At 44.1% G+C, this 17,819-nt stretch overlaps 1 protein-coding gene across 2 annotated transcripts in view; it reads right to left on the bottom strand.

The window, feature by feature from the left end:
- REG4 (regenerating family member 4) overlaps window positions 1–17,819 on the bottom strand; it is a 43,270-nt gene that overhangs the window by 5,261 nt on the left and 20,190 nt on the right. For both annotated transcript variants that reach the window (XM_073564256.1, XM_073564257.1), the window contains exon 5: window positions 17,575–17,689. In XM_073564256.1, the coding sequence (XP_073420357.1) occupies window positions 17,575–17,689 (115 nt within the window). The remainder of the gene's footprint in view (window positions 1–17,574; window positions 17,690–17,819) is intronic.

Raw genomic sequence — 17,819 nt, forward strand, 5'->3', positions numbered from 1 at the left:
CCCCTCCTTTTGGTCCTTATCAGCTCTTTGCTTGCTGGTAACCTGAAACCGTCCATTTCCTCTTGAAGAACAGCTAGGGGGAAAAGGTCTCTTTGTTGAAAACACAGGCTGTATGCCAGTATATGGGAAGTATTATCATAGAACCATAGAATCGTAGAGTTGGAAGGGACCTCCTGGGCCATCTGGTCCAACTCCCTGCTCAAAGCACGATTCGCTATTAAAATAAGTCATATTGTAAAAACCATACGCAGCAGAGATATAAAACCCACATTTCCGCGAAGGGCACGAAGCCAGCTTATTAATTCCTAATTTTCACAGTTATAACCTCCCCAGAAACTGATGTATGGATTGCTCCCAAATGGAGGGTCCTAAGTATAGCATGCTTGGTGTCTTTGGATTCTATTCGGTAAATCACAAACAATGATGCTCTATGTGTGTTGGTACGGGTTTTTCTCGTTTAGATATAGTTATTCTAAGTTTTGTAGCCAAATCATAACTTGGAGAGAGGGAGGTGGGACTTCTCCAGACCGCCCATTTCATGAGGTCACAAACCCTAGTCTATAGGTATTCCCTACCAAATTCCAGTTAGTTAAGCTGGAGTTCTGATGCTGAACAGACCTACCCCATGTCTTGGGACGTTTGCCTGCTGCCCATCCCCTAAGCCGCATGGTCCGCCTGATACCGACTGAACACATGTAAGTGTGACTTTCTGTTTTCATCCATTTTGTTTTATATTTGTATTTGTACATATTTAATGTCTCAACTTTATAGCAACTTTTATCTGTTTAATCACTGCCCTTTTGGGAATAAATCTTAAAATTATCAGTATGTCTCCATGCTCTAAGAAACGAACTATGCGCCTCTTTTAGATAATCGCTACTGATTTCAGTGGTTGGCCATGGACCCTCTTAATTTAACTCTGTGAATTAAGAAAAGCGTGGATGGTGGCAGCGTGGTGTGTGCGATTGATTAGGCTAGTTGGCAGGACAGAAGGGTCTTATATTGCTAAAGGGGGACTGCAGCCACAGCATTGATAATTCCCTTACTGCGGTAGCCTAATTGTCCGTGCACAACAAGCAGTCCGTCCGGCGACTAATTATCCTAGGTGCAGTTCCCTGACTGACCTGAGGGTAAGGGGGGCGCTGGAGAGCTGCGAGTTCCAAAGTGGAACTGAGAAGGTGGGATATACATAAATCCCCGCAGTTCTTGGAAGGTTGTTAGCAGTGGTGGGGCATCCAAAATAACCCCCCTGCGGTAAATTGTTAGAGCAAGGTTAGCTTGCTGCATTTTTGTCACATGATGCCAGTGGTGGGATAACTAAGATAAGCCCCCTAGGGGGCGTGGCCTGGCTGGACATGTGAGCGGCTGCAAGGTGTAAGAGCTCTGGACGACTCACCCTGTATTTATATCCACTGGGCCTCACAACTGCTGAATTTTCGCCGGTACCGGCTGGGCAAACAGTGTGGAACACGCGGGGATCACCGGGTGCTGCAGAGATGGCTGGCGGCATGAATAAGAAGCAAAAGGAGGCAGCGGTGGAAGCTGGTAGAGGAATTCAAGATGGCGTCGTCATGCAGGTTGCAAACACCAGGTCGGAGAGGCAGGCAGCTCTCAGTGCAGCAGAGAAGTTGGCGGGCTTTGCTAGAACTCCAAGTAAGGCCCCAGTCAGAACGCAGGGCAGGGGGAAAGTCATCGCAGCGCAGGGCAGCAGATTCTCGGTGCTTGCTGATGGTGGAGAAGATTCCAGAGATGATAATATGGAAATGAACACTTGCACAGAAGCGCCAGCAGAGGGAGTCATGGTACTTAAAGAGATACCTCATCCAGACGGTGAAGATGTTATTCCTGGCAACACAGAACCTACATTGAGGGACGTATTTATGGCTGTGACACAATATGGCTCTACTCTCACATCTCTGGGAACTCCGATGGGACAGATTAAGGAGGAACTATCATTTATGCGTCAGAATATGCAAAAAGTGAGTGACAGGGTGTCGGCAGCGGAGGGTAGACTTGGGGACATGGAGGATGCTTTCCCCCAGGTAACACGAGACACCCGCAGACATGACCAACAAATATTAGCTTTGCAAGCTAAAGCAGATGACTTGGAGAATAGGCTCAGACGGAATAATGTCCGAGTTATTGGGGTCCCTGAAAAAACTGAGAGCAATAACCCCTCAGAGTTTTTCGAGAACTGGCTGCGTGAATTATTTGCATCGGATGGACTGACCCCCTCTTTGCAGTGGAGAGAGCACATAGGGTCCCCCCCAGACCATAACCACCTGGAGCTCCCCCACGGCCGGTAATGATAAAGCTGCTGCATTACAGAGACGCCATTTTGAAAGCAGCACGTACTAAAGGAAAAATTACCTACAATGGCCGCAATGTCTCCTTTTTCCCGGATTATTCCATTTGGCGATGTAAAGAGACAACTGCGGAATCTCCAAATCCCGTACTCCATGATTTACCCAGCAAAGTTGAGAGTGGCAGCATTGGGAGAAACCTCGTTCTTCAAACATCCGAAAGATGCGCTTCGTTGGATTGAACAAAATGAGCAAAGGATTCGCCGGAGTTCACAAAAGAAATGGATTTCATATAAGAGTATTCGCCATCGGTATTTGCCGGTAGTATGTTTTTGGTTTCTTTATAAAGATGTCTATCCACGGCCCAGTGGAACTTTAATACTGTGCATTGTATCCGGTTAAAACAAAGGGTGAAGATCGGCGCGGTAGACTGCTCTTGTTGCATCCTTCTTTTTTTTGCTCCTTTCTTTTTTCGTGGTCGCTTCCTGTACAGCTGAAGGATGGACTGGTGCCCTTGTCCGTCTGTTATTTGCAGAAGGATTTCTATATTGCCGTTTCTTGTGGGGTTTATTTCTTTCTGTTCTCTCTTCTCGGGGTGGGAGGGCTTCGCACGTCTCCTATTATTTGATCCAGGTGCTAATGTGTTAGACAATGATAACTTTATTTTCATATTGCAATTTGTGAGGAGTAGGTGGGTTTCCATATATTTATATGTCACTACGGTTCAGAAGCAGCTATGTTTTATGGGAGGCCGGAGTGAGGAGGTATTCAATTACACCATTTGCCTTACAGTAAGATGAATAACAAAGTTCATGTACTATTCTGGAATGTGAGGGGTCTGGGAGATGCCACTAAAAGAGCGGCGGTGATGGAGTTTGCTCGCACACGGTCCCCGGCAATTGTCTGCTTGCAGGAGACGCACTTAGAAAAAGGGAAAACGGGACTGATCAATAGGGCGTGGGTAGGATCTAGCTTTCATTCTGCTTTCTCAAGTTATGCTAGAGGAGTAAGTGTTCTAGTCCATAACTCTCTACCATTTGAACTGATAACATCTCGGGTGGACGGGGAGGGCAGAATGGTGGCACCTCACTGTAAACTAATGGCTAAGGAAATTATACTGATTGGAGTGTATATTCCACCACCCTTTAATACTAAAGTGCTGGAGATGATAGCAGCATTTGTGGATAAGATACCGAATGTGCCAGCAATATGTGTAGGGGATTTTAATAACATTATACACCCATATTGGGACAAACTTAGACCAGGGACGGCGGATTCTCATCAGTCGAAATTTGGGGTACTTCTACAGGAAATGTCGTTATTGGATGTATGGCGTCATAAGAACCCCAGGGAAAGGCAGTTTTCTTGTTATTCTAAAACACATAACACATTATCGCGAATTGATATGGCCCTGGGCACGGAAAGCATCCTTGCGGCAGTAGAAAAAGTGGAGTACTTACCTAGACTTTTATCTGACCATTCCCCGCTAGTAATTACTATTAATTGCTCCGTTAAACTTCCGTTAAATGTCACTATGTGGTCTATGAATGCTTTCTGGCTTCAGGTTATTGACTTGGAGTCAATTGGGATCTCCCTGAATAGGTTCTTTGAGGAGAATGAGGGATCAGTTACGCCAAGTGTTCTTTGGGATTCTATGAAGGCCTGCCTAAGGGGAAATCTAATACATGCTATAAACAGAGCCAAAAATAAAACTGAGCAGTTTGGGGTTTTCCTTAGGGATAGAGTGAGTACTACAGAAAGGCAGTTTGTCCTGACGGGAGCGGAGGAGGACCTGCGGGAATGGAAGGGGGCACAGACGGCTTATAATACCCACGTTCTGGAAAAGGCCAACAATAAGAGATTATTTAATAGACAACGGTTTTTTGAAGAAGGGGAGAAAGCAGGACACTTGCTGGCTCTTATAGCAAAGGCGCAGAGGAAAACGGCGTTTGTTGGCGCTAATAAAGATACAGCAGGTACAATTGTTAATAGTCCATCTGAAATCCTGTCGGTCTTCGCAGATTTCTATAAAGATTTATATAACACTAAACTGGCCTGTACTAAGGAACAGATTAAAGCATACGTAGACACAATACCAATCCCTACTCTTTCGGAGTTAGATCGGGCCTATCTAAATGGACCTATTACTTTGGAGGAATTACAATTGGCGGTGGAGTCAATGGCCAATAATAAATCACTGGGTTTGGACAGTCTGCCCCTGGAGGTCTATAAGAAATTTGGGGTGTCTTGCTACCACAGCTGTTGACTACTCTTGAGAGAGCTTCTGAGGAGGGAACGTTACCAAGGTCTCTGAGGGAGGCGGTGATAGTTGTAATTCCGAAACCGGGAAAAGATCCCCTGCTGCCAGATTCTTATCGGCCAATTTCACTGCTGACCACTGACATTAAAATTATTGCAAAGGTTTTTGCTTCTAGACTTAGTAAGGTAATAACAAAGGTGATACACAGGGACCAATCGGGATTTATGCCTGCGAGGTCTACTGCAACAATCAGACGATTGTTCCTTAACCTGCAGCTACCAGTGGATAATCCGGGTGATAGGGTCATATGTTCATTGGATGCGGCCAAGGCTTTCAACTCAATAGAATGGGAGTATTTGTGGGAAGTTATGAATAAATTTGGACTGGGCATAAACTTTATCTCATGGGTTAAGATGTAATATGACACGCCGTCGGCTAGAATGAGAGTGAATGGCGGTTTGTCAGCTCCCTTTGAGTTACATTGAGGCAGGGGTGCCCTCTGTCCCTGCTGCTGTTCGCTTTGGCCATACAGCCTCTTGCCATACTCATTAGAGCCCACATGGACATACAGGGGTTCAGGAGGGGACAGACTGAGGAGAAAATAGCCTTGTACGCGGACGACACATTACTATTTCTGGCAGAGGCCTCGTCGTCCTTAAAGGTGGCGATGGACGTTATTGATTATTTTGGTAGCTATTCGGGGCTGACGATCAACTGGAATAAATCGACGCTGCTGTCAGTTGATGGGAACAAAGATAAGGACCCCATTATATAGCATCAGGTCTGCGACTGGTCTCGGAGTTCAGGTATCTTGGTATTAATGTAACAGGGAAGGTGGGAGAGTATGAGAAATTAAATCTTATTCCAGTCCTAGAAAAGTTTCAATCGAAGTTAAACATATGGGTAAAATTACCGCTGTCAGTGGTAGGACGAACGAATTTACTTAAGATGATTTGGATGCCACAATTATTGTATATTTTACATCACTCCCCAGTGTGGATACCACAAAGGTCCTTCTCCAAAATTAACACTTTGTTCAGGGAATTGATCTGGGGGAAAAAACCACCACGAATTAAATTGGAAGAACTGCAGAGAGGAAAAGGGGAGGGGGGGGCTGGCAGCGCCAAATCCCTGGGCATATTTTATAGCAGCTCAATTGCAGCATATTAGAGGGTGGAATGATCCGGGAGGTGGGGGGATACAAAAAATATTAATGCAGCAATTCCTGGAATTAGGGGACCTATATATGGAGCTCTGGAGGCACGATTATTTGCATTAAGGGGGGAGAAAACACCAACACTATTGCTGTTGCATAAATTGTGGTGGAAGGTAAGACTTCTGCAGAATATACAAGGTATTTTGCGGTTTACTTTGATTTGGACTACTCCATGGCTCCCAAATTTACATAAATTACAAGGATTCAGTATATGGGAGAGAAGGGGAATTCGAGGATTTGCTCAGATATTAGAGGAAAACGGGGAGCTGAAGGAATTTGTACAGCTACAGGGGAAGTTCGATCTACCCAAGCAGGAGTTTTATAGATATTTACAACTACGACACGCATGGCGAGCAGAGGGTGGGCAGCTGGAGCTGGGAATCCCACAAAATAGGGTTATAGATAGAATAGCCGGGGTTGAAGGGTCTGATTTCGATAATGGTACTGGATTTGCTGCTTTCAAAGTTTCCGTCGAAGTCCAAGGGAAAATGGGAGGGGGCAATAGGTCCTATTGAAGACGATCAGTGGTCGGAAATTTTGGAGAGGGTACCGGACTTGTCCCTGAGTGAATCCCATCGTTATTCACAGATACTACTGTTTCACCAAAAATACAGAAATCCAAAATTCTTGCATGATATTGGACTCAGAGACAACCCTATGTGCATTAGATGTAAGACTCAGTCGGCGGATCTTATTCATATGATGTGGTCTTGCCCCAAGTTGGATCGTCTATGGGAAGAAGTAGTTGATATCATTAACAAAGTTTATTCGGGGGGGGCTGGACTGCTCACCTATGGTATGTGTATTGGGGTATGTTGAAGATCTAACGACAGATGAGTATGGCAACATAGCGGTGGCTAGAATGCTATATACGTTTAGAAAGTTGATAGCACAGCACTGGTTGGATGATCAGACGCCCTCCATTCCGGAATATATTAGTAAGGTGAACTGGGTGATTAACATGGAAAAAGCAATTTACTTGAAGAGAGGCTGTATCGGAAAATTTGAAAAGATTTGGGCATCATGGATAGACAGCTCGGGCCTTGCATCCAGAGAGTTACAGAGATTCCGATTAGGTCTCATTTGAGTGCACCTTTACTGAATTAAAGAGAAGTCTTGTCTATATGTAGCACATTTGGAGCCTCTCTTGTATCTCTACTTATTGTTATTCAAGGAGACGTGACATTGATGCTATGTAATAATATGTTTATTTTTGTTAAGATGGGGGACAATTCCGGGGGGAGGGGGGTGGGGTAAGGGGACTGCGTTCCCCTGGGTTGTTATACCTGTTTTGTTGGAAAATGTTCAAATAAAAAATACCTGATTTAAAAAAAAGATAAGCCCCTACTGTGCCTGTGATAGCCGTGTGTCGCGTCCCTCCGTCCGCTGATACACCCATGTCAGTGGTGGGATTGTGACATATTGGTGACACAGGGTCCGCTGTCCGTCGCGTTTTGGTGGCAGCGGGACCCCCGTTCGTCACAGGGAGCAGCTGTTCTGGGGGAGAAAATGGCTAGAAGGTTGGAGGAGTGCTTAAACTAGGGACGGGGGGAGGGTATTCCTTTTATAGGAGGGGAAAACAGTGCAGATAGAGACCTGGGCACAAATAATGAAATTGGGGTTGGGGTTAGAACAGTTAATAATTTCAGAAAGAAAAGAGATACAGAGAGATACATAAAGTGCATGTATACTAATGCCAGAAGCCTCGCCAACAACATGGAGGAATTAGAATGAATGTTGTTGGAGCATAATTCTGCCATGGTGGGGATATCGGAGACATGGCCGGACGAGAGCCAGTACCAGGCGATAATTTACAGGGCTATAGTCTGTTCAGAAATGACCGAACAAATAAGCGAGGGGGAGGGGGGTGTTTATATGTAAAATCATCCTTACAACCCATCCTGCGTGATAATACATATGAATCTAATGAGAATGTAGAGTCCCTGTGGGTAGAGATAAGGGGAGGGGGGAAATAATAAATTACTGATAGGGGTTTGTTATAAGTCTCCAAAAATAATGGAAGCAACGGAGAATATCCTCATAAAGCAAATAGATGAAGCTGCGACTCAAGGAGAAGTCATTATTATGGGGGACTTCAACTACCCTGAAATACATTGGGGAACCGAAACCTGCAGCTCCAGCAAAGGTAATAGGTGTCTGACAACTATGAGAGACAATCACCTTTCACAACTGGTTCAGGACCCAACAAGAGGGGGGGCACTGCTAGACCTAATATTAACCAACAGGCCGGACCGCAGATCAGATATAAGGGTTGGGGGTCACTGGGGGGATAGTGGTCACAAAATAATAAGTGTTCAGGTGTCCTGTAATAAGAAGTGTAGTAGAGGGGTTACAAGGACACTAAACTTCAGGAAGGCAAATTTCCAACGGATGAGAGATGATCTTGGTGAAATCAACTGGGACGATATCCTGAGACATAAAAATACACAAAGACAATGGGAGACGTTTATTATCCTCCTGAATGGGAGCTGTGCACAATATATACCGTATGGGAATAAACCTGCGAGAAATAGGAGGAAACCACTATGGCTAAATAGAGCTGTAAGGGGCGCAATAAGAGATAAAAATAAAGCAGAGAATTACAGCAAGTAGGTAGTGATGAGGCATTAACTACATACAGAAGATTACATACATTCTGTAGAAAGCAAATCAAGACAGCAAAGATTGAGACAGAGAGACTCATTGCCAGAGAAAGCAAAAATAATCCCAAAATATTCTATACTACATAAATAGTAAGAAACTAAAAAATGATAGTGTTGGCCCCCTTAAAAATAGTCTGGGTGAAATGATGGATGAGGAGGAGGAAAAAGCCAATATGCTAAATTACTTTTTCTCAACAGTATTTACACAAGAAAATCCCATGACGGATAACATGATCAGTGATGACAACAATCCTCAATTAAATGTCACCTGCTTAACCCAGCAGGAAGTACGGCGGCATCTAAAAATCACTAAAATTGACAAATCCCATGGCCCGGATGGGATACACCCACGAGTACTGCAGGAATTAAGTACAGTCATAGATAGACCATTATTTTTAATTTGTAAAGATTCCATAATAACAGGGTCTGTACCACAGGACTGGCATATAGCAAATGTGGGGCCAAGATTCATAAAGGGACAAAAACTGAACTTTGAAATCATAGGCGAGTGAGCTTAACCTCTACTGTGTGTAAAATCCTGGAGGGTTTTCTAAGAGATACTATACTGGAGTATCTGACGAAGAATAACCTCATGACCCAATATTAACATGGGCTTACGAGGGACTGTTCCTGTCAGACTAATCTGATAAGCATCTATGAAGAGGTAAATTCCGGACTGGACCAAGGGAATGCAGTGGACGTAGTGTACATGGACTTTTCAAAAGCTTTTGATACGGTGCCACACGAAAGGTTGATACACAAAATGAGAACAATGGGTATAGGGGAAAATATGTGTAAGTGGGTTAAGAGATGGCTCAGGGATAGGAAACAAAGGGTGGTTATTAGTGGAGCACACTCTGACTTGGTCACGGTTAGCAGTGGGGTACCACAGGGGTCAGTATTGGGCACCACAGGGGTCAGTATTGGGTCCGCTTCTTTTTAACATATTTATTAATAACCTTGTAGGGGCATAGAGATTAGTATTTCAATATTTCCAGATGACACTAAACTCTGCAGGGTAATCAATACAGAGGAGGACAATTTTATATTACAGGAGGACTTATGTAAACTAGAAGCTTGGGCTGATAAATGGCAAATGAGCTTTAATGGCGATAAATGTAAGGTCATGCACTCGGGTAGAACAAACAAGATGTATAATTATGTGCTTACTTGTAAAACACTGGGCAAAACGGTCACTGAAAAAGACCTTGGTGTATGGGTGGACAACAAACTCACATTTAGTTGCCAGTGTCAGGCAGCTGCTGCAAAGGCAAATAACATAATGGGATGCATTAAAAGAGGCATAGATGCTCATGAGGAGAACATAATTTTACCTCTATACAAGTCACTAGTGCGACTACACTTAGAATACTGCGTACAGTTCTGGTCTCCGGTGTATAAGAAAGACATAGCTGAACTGGAGCGGGTGCAGAGAAGAGCGACCAAGGTTATTAGGGAACTGGGGGGGTCTGTAATACCAAGACAGGTTATTACACTTGGGGTTATTTAGTTTGGAAAAACGAAGGCTTAGGGGTGATCTTATTACAATGTATAAATATATGCCGGGACAGTACAAAGACCTTTCTAATGATCTTTTTACTCTTAGACCTGTGACGGGGACAAGGGGGCATCCTCTACGTCTGGAGGAAAGAAGGTTTAATCATAATCACAGATGTGGATTCTTTACTGTAAGAGCAGTGAGACTATGGAACTCTCTGCCATATGATGTCGTAATGAGTGATTCCCTACTATAATTTAAGAAGGGTCTGGATGCTATTCTTAAAAAGTATATTACAGAGTATATACACTAGTTCTGTGTTAGATCTCTCCCAAATGCTGCAGATAGGATCAAATTCCTCCCCAATCATTACACCGATGCCTCTACCTTGTGCCAGTCATTACAATAGTTACCGATCCACTCCAGAATCTAGTACAAACTTATCACCCACAAAGCTCTCCATGGCTCAGCACCACCCTACATCTCCTCCCTCATCTCAGTCTACCACCCTACCGGTGCCCTCCACGACTCAGCACCACCCTAAATCTCCACCCTCGTCTCAGCTTACCACCCTACCCGCGCCTTCCATTCTGCTGATGACCTGAGGTTAGCATCCTCAATAATCAGAACCTCCCACTCCCATCTCCAAGACTTTACACGTGCTGCGCCAATTCTTTGGAATGCACTACCCAGGTTAATACGATTAATCCCCAATCCCCACAGTTTTAAGCGTGCCCTAAAAACGCATTTTTTCAGACTGGCCTATAGCCTCAACACATTAATCTAAATATCCCTGTGTGGCTCATTTAACATTTTTTACCATAACCAGGTTCCTCGCATCATGTTCTCACATGCTTTATGCATTTATTAGCCCTCTGTGTCTGTACTGTTACATATTTAGACTGTTAACCAGTTAATGCAGCAACAGGAACACCCGATTCTGACACTATGGCTCAATCCACACTGTGTGCACATACCCTAATTGCCGTATGTGGAGTCGGGAAGGAATTTTTTCCCCCAATATGGAGCTTACTGTTTGCCACATGGGTTTTTTTTGCCTTCCTCTGTATCAACATGTTAGGGCAGGTTAGGATGTTAGGTGTCGGGTTACTGCAGCGGCTCAACAGGAATCCAGAGCCTCACATTCTGCGGTCTCCCATTATCTTTCGACCGCAGAGGAGATTGCTCAGCAGTTCCGGCGTCCCAGACGCTCTGCCCAGACCTGCTCTGTGGGTCTGGCTGTTGCTGCCACCTTTGCGTCAGCAATAGCAATGTAGGCTGCTCAGCAGCAAATCGCTCCAGAGGCTAAATCCCTCCGTCGCTATACTGGGCATGCTCACGAGACGATCTCCCTTTGGAGATCGGGAGACATATGCATAGGTCTTTTCGTGATCTGATTGGTCCATCTCAGGGATTTGGAAGCTTCCGGAAGGTCCCAGCTATAAAAGGATTGCATGGCTGCTTGGCCATGCACTAGTATAGACTCTATTGGATAACTGTGTGAATGATGATGGATGCATGTACCTGGAATGACTCCTTAAGATCCCCTCTCTCTGATATTACCAGTGTGTATAAGGACTTAGGTTTAGAGTCAGCGCCAACCAGTGGCAAGCTACAGCCACAATAGCGTCCTCCACAGTGCTAGTGTCCAACAGTGCACCTGCTACCGGGCATTGTCGATTAGCGGCAGTGTCTGTCGCCGCGTTGCAGTCTGCAGCTCCTCTTGGCATCCGCAGTAGCGACGCTGCATGCACGGTAGGTCTAGACGGACGCTGACCCTCTGCCTAGGGCCCAGCTCCTGTGACCATATACCGTACGTGCACTTCTCTGAGACCTGTGACGTTAACAGGCTCAGCCTTTTGTGTTGAGCACTTAAGCGTCTCTGTGAATAAACAGAGATCGCTCAGCGCCCCCGGGTGACGTTCAACCCGCGCGCAATAATACCGCCATATTTAGTGTTCGCCATTATCTAGCAGCAGTATTAAGACCTTCTGCACGGTGGACCCCGGGCGGCGAACGCACTTAACGTTATTTAATATTTAGTGCGTTCCGCCGTTCCTAACATAGGATAGGATATGGGGTGAACTCGATGGACTTAAAGTCTTCCTTCAACCGTAATAACTATGTTACCCATATGCAAGGCCACAGCCAGGGGAAAGGTAAATTATGATTTAATCATCTGGACAACCACACTATAAACAGCAGAACGATAATTGGATACGGGAAACTCCCTTATACTTTGCCCTAGAAGGTCCATGCCAAGTGTCATATATACTGTATAAAACAGGTCCATATGTTATAAGAAACAGGCTTTTTTTTCCTTAAACAAACTGCCAAAACATGTGACAAAATTAACTTAGCTGTCCACGTGATGCACCTCAACGCTTTTTCCCTTTAAGATATTGGTTCACCAGGAGGCCACCTTGAAGGATGCTGCATGAAGAAGTGTTTGTCCTGGTCTGGATGACAAACCCCAAATGACCATCATCAGACCAAGTTTAAGAATAAAGTAGTCATTTGAATCACGTCCAGTTTTACCTCATTGCACCCCTTATCCCCAGTATTGCCTATGCCTAGGCATATTGTAGTGTTGCCATATCTATTTTAATCATGAAATAAATTATTTGAGTCTATGGATTGAAGCTAGACTCACATGAACCTGTGTTTGTCCACCTCGGGTGAGACAAACCCCAAACGATCAATAAAGTAGCCAGTATTTGTGAAGTCTAAAAGAAATTATATATGATTTTCTAATTATTTTAAAAACATAAATCAGAAAATTATGAGGTGCATTTTTATTCAGCCCCCCCCATAGTCTGACACCCCTAAATAAAACCTTGATAGACCTCCAGAAGTTGTCACATAATTACTACATTGCCTCCAACCGTGTGTGATTTCTACTCCGTGTAACTACAGTTGTCTGTGAAGTCCTCAGAGGTGTAAGAACATTAGGGATCAAACAGCATCACAAGAACCAAAGAACACACCAGACAGGTCAGGGTAAAAACTGAGGAGAAGAGTAAAGCAGGGTCAGGTTTAAAAAAAAAAATAGCCCAAGCTCTGAACATCTGATGGAGCACTGTTCAATCCGTCATCCACAAATGGAAGGAGTATGGCACAACTACTGCAAACTTACCAAGACACATCCGGCCCAGTCACAGTCCCGACCCAATTACCAGAGAATCTGTGACAAGACGTGAAAATTGCTGATCACAGACGTCTCCATCTAATCTCACTAAGCGAAAGCGAATGTGTAAAGAAGAAGGGGAAAAAGGTCACCTCTAGATGTGCAAAGAAGAAGGGGCAAAATGTCACCTCAAGGTCTGCAAAGAAGAATTGGCAAAATGTCACCTCTAGATGTTCAAATAAGAAGGGGCAAAATGTCACCTCTAGATGTGCAAAGAAGAAGGGCAAAATGTCACCTCTAGATGTTCAAAGAAGAAGGGGCAAAATGTCACCTCTAGATGTGCAAAGAAGAAGGGGCAAAATGTCACCTCAAGGTCTGCAAAGAAGAATTGGCCAAATGTCACCTCTAGATGTTCAAAGAAGAATTGGCAAAATGTCACCTCTAGATGTGCAAAGAAGAAGGGGCAAAATGTCACCTCTAGATGTGCAAAGAAGAAGGGGCAAAATGTCACCTCAAGGTCTGCAAAGAAGAATTGGCAAAATGTCACCTCTAGATGTTCAAAGAAGAATTGGCAAAATGTCACCTCTAGATGTTCAAAGAAGAAGGGGCAAAATGTCACCTCTAGATGTGTAAAGCTGGAGAGACAGAACCCAAAAGACTGCAATGAAAGGTGAGAGAAACATAACCCACAAGACTGCATCAGGAACTGCAGAGAACGGTGGTCCTACAAAGTATTGAAACAGGGGGCTGAATACAAATGCAGCTCATAATTTTTAAATTTATATTTTTTAAATATTTAGAAAACCCTATTTTATTTCCTTTACACATCACAAATTATTGCTACTTTTTGTTGGTATCACAGAAGATCCCAATAAAATATATTTAAGTGTGTGGGTCTAACATGAAAAAAATGTGGAAAAGTTAACAGGGTATGAATACTTTCTCAAACAACTGCACATTACAGAAAGACAGCACCAGACAACCTTTTACATGATGCATTTTTCGACCATACTGAACACAAGGGGGGAATTCATAAGTGAGGGATTCTACCTGATGTTTGTAGATAGATAATGGTTAATAAAATACTTAGAAAAGAGATGTGTGGCTGTCTCCAGGTGTTTATTGTCCCAGGTAATTGCCAAGCTACTTAACTGGGCTGTTACTCACAAAGTTACTCTGAGTCACTTCTCACGGCCTAGCCCTGAGACGGTATAATCATGGGATTCAAGGCCAAAAGAAAGGAGGATACACCATAAAGAGAAGGAAGAGACAAAGGCGTAGTCAGTTAACGTTCTGAGGTCAGAATACCAGGAGAAAATCGGATCAGAGCAAAAGGTGTTGTTAAACAGATGGATGGTCAGAACGAGGTCTGTTATGAACGAGTCACCGTAGGAGGCAGACACAAAACTAGAAGCTACGTCCAGAAAACCGGAGAAGTTGGCAACTATCAGATTGCAGACCCCTGAACCTATCAACACAACTAGCAGTAGCCGTGGGGGGTTCCTACGGTGCCCTAGACCCCTCGATCACAGCCGGAGAACTAAATAACCTAAAGACAGAAAAGGAAATCTAAACTGCCCCAGAGCAGACCCCAAAGTAAAAGGCAGCCCCCAACATATAATGACGGTGAAGCAAGATGAAAAAACACTCACACAGATAGAAAGATAGGCTGAGCAAACAATGGGGCCCAAGCTAACTATACAGGACAGGAAAGGACGGTTGCTGTCTGCAATCTGCCAAAACCCTATCAAAGACATAAGCCAACAGGCTGATATGAAAAAAGGCACTGAAGCAGCTAAGCTTCAAAAACTAAATCAGCACTCAGGTATTTTCTGAAGACAGAGCTAAAGGAATTCAGCTCACCCCAGCAGGGAATGGCAGAAATCCAGAAAAACAAAGTCAAAGCACAAGTGCAAAAGGCAGAGCAGAAAACTTAGCTTTAGAAGAGCAGGAATTCAGACTGGTCTCCAAGGATCCCACAGAGAAATCACCCGCAGGGCAGAAGGGCGTCGGCAGCCTTATATCCAGTCAGTAACTCCACTCAGCCAGTCATCATCATTAGGCCCAGATGCTTGATAATCAGGCTCACTACCTTTCTTTACCAGAAGAGGGAGTTCATCGGGCCTCAGTGGTGAAGGGGAAAATGAACTCACAACAGAGGTCCAAGGTCAGGCAGCAAAAAATCTAATAAAAGAATGCAATGCACAGAGAGACAAACCACAAAGTAGGTGAATGTACGTCTGGCAGAGGTCTGGAAGTAACAGCCCAGTTACGTAGCATGGCAATTACCTGGGATAATGAACACCTGGAGAAAGCCAGAGCCTCCCAGTCTCAGGTTTGACAGCCATCAATCAACATACTGACAGCTCCGCACACCCCTCCACCAGACTGGCTGACTGAGCTATCAATCAAAATACTGACAGCTTCATTTCGCCCCTGTACCAGATTGGATGGCTGAGCTGTCAGTAACTGCATTCCAGATAAACTGAGGGGTGGAACCATGGCAATATCTCTGTATATTTGTGTATATCTGTGTATATCTGTGCAAAAGGACAGAAAAAGCCATACACCTGATAAATACTATTGAGAACTCTGCTATTAGAAGTGGAAAGGAAAAACAAAGACAAAAAAATCACAATAATAAAAATATTGGAGGAAGAGAAACCAATCACAAACTGAAATGTTTCTATACAAATGCACAAAGCATGGGCAACAAACAAGGAGAATTGGAACTACTAACACAGTAGAAGATATATGATGTCATTGGAATCACTGAAACTTGGTGGGACTATACACATGATTGGAATACAAGGCTAGAAGGATACAACTTACATGTGAAAAAGACTTGGGTATACTAATAGATCACAGACTGAACATGAGTCAACAGTGTGATGCAGCAGCAAAAAAGGCAAATGCAATTCTGGGATGTATTAACAGAAGCATACAGTCTCGATCACGTGAAGTCATTATCCCCCTCTACTCCTCTTTGGTCAGACCTCATCTGGAATACTGTGTCCAGTTTTGGGCGCCACATTTTAAAAAAGACATCAACAAACTGGAGTTCAGAGAAGAGTGACCAGAATGGTGACTGGTCTGCAAACCATGGCCTATGGGGAAAGGTTGCAGGATTTGGGAATGTTTAGCTTGCAAAAAAGAAGACTGAGAGGAGACTTAATAGCTGTCTACAAATATCTCAAGGGCTGTCACATTGTAGAAGGATCATCTTTTGGACAAGGAAAGACTAGAAGCAATAGGATGAAACTGAGTGGGAGGAGACACAGATTAGATATTAGAAGGCTGACAGTGAGGGTGATCAATGAGTGGAACAGGCGGCCACGAGAGGTAGTGAGTTCTCCTTCAATAGAAGTCATCAAACAGAGGCTGGACAGACATCTGTCTGGGATGATTTAGTGAATCCTGCTTTGAGCAGGGGGTTGGACCAGATGGCCCAGGAGGTCCCTTCCAACTCTACCATTCTATGATTCTTTGATATCTACCATCAGAAGGAAACTCCACCAGCTCAACCGCCAGTCTGTGTCTGGATGCAATCCTTTGATTTCACTATTGCCTCTCCTGGTTCCACACTGCTTATGGGTGGAAGCGTATGGTGTCATTCTTAAATTGTCACCATCTATTCACATGTAATTGCTGATATTTGGGTTAGGGTTAGCAGCCATCAATTATGGACTACCTTTGTTTGATTACCTCACATTTCATGCTCTCTGGTACCTCTGAGGAGTGTGATTTTTGGGTTAAATCTCTTGCAAGTGTGACTGTAGTACACAACACAGCTCACTTGTAGTAAATTGTCATCAGCCTCCCACAGCTGTACGTTTTTTGTGTTTTAATGCGGTACGGTGTTGCTTTGTGTTCTTTATGAGCATTGTGTTCAGTTTGGAATTTTTGAAGGTTATTGTTCAACAAAAATACAGTATTTCATGGGGAATTGTGCAAGTGTTTTCTCCATCAGCACTCCTCCAACATGTCGTGCTGAGAAAGATAGATCTCCAGATGAAGGTGCTACTCACAGCCTCACTACGTAGTACTAGTCCAAGATCATATCACTATAGAAAGGGACTAAGGAAAAACTCTGTTAATGCCAGTTTGACCCAAACATCAGCCAGACAAACGCTGTAATCAAGACTCTGGATTAATTCTGAGCCACACTCAGGACACTGTCACTTCTCTCCCTAGATCTGATCCATGGAGGAAGAGAAGCTCTACATTCTGCTGGGCGAAGTCACAAACACAGTGGGCATAGCGGCACACTATGTGCAGAACATATGGTGCCATGGATTTCTAGGGTGCCCCAATCCCTCCCCTCTTGATTAAGCTTAATTCTTTGGATGGACAGATGGCTTCTATGACCTCGTTAGTTTCAGTGGACATTTTCCACTTCTCTATAAGCTTTGTTTTACTGATCTTCTCCAGAGTAACTTATGTAGAAGACACAGTGGGATGGGAATGGTAGATAGCATGCCTATCTCTTCGGTTTGGGGTCACTTACTTTCTCTACATGACAGCTCTCCACAATATTCTATTCCATTATGGTTATCTGGTTGTTCAGGTTGCCACGAGCGGAAGTTGTACATGGATCCATCATTCCACTTCCAGCGACGATTCTGAAAATGACAAAGCCTGTACATTAAAGTGTACTGCCTGTATTCTGATCTACTGGGCACTGATACATACAGCATAGCCATCACTTCTTACAGAGAAGACCCCCAGCCATCACCCCGCCCACATAGTGAC

The sequence above is a fragment of the Dendrobates tinctorius genome, unplaced genomic scaffold, assembly GCF_039654945.1.
Source record: "Dendrobates tinctorius isolate UK_male_01 unplaced genomic scaffold, ASM3965494v1 ptg000440l, whole genome shotgun sequence".
NCBI lineage: Eukaryota > Metazoa > Chordata > Amphibia > Anura > Dendrobatidae > Dendrobates > Dendrobates tinctorius.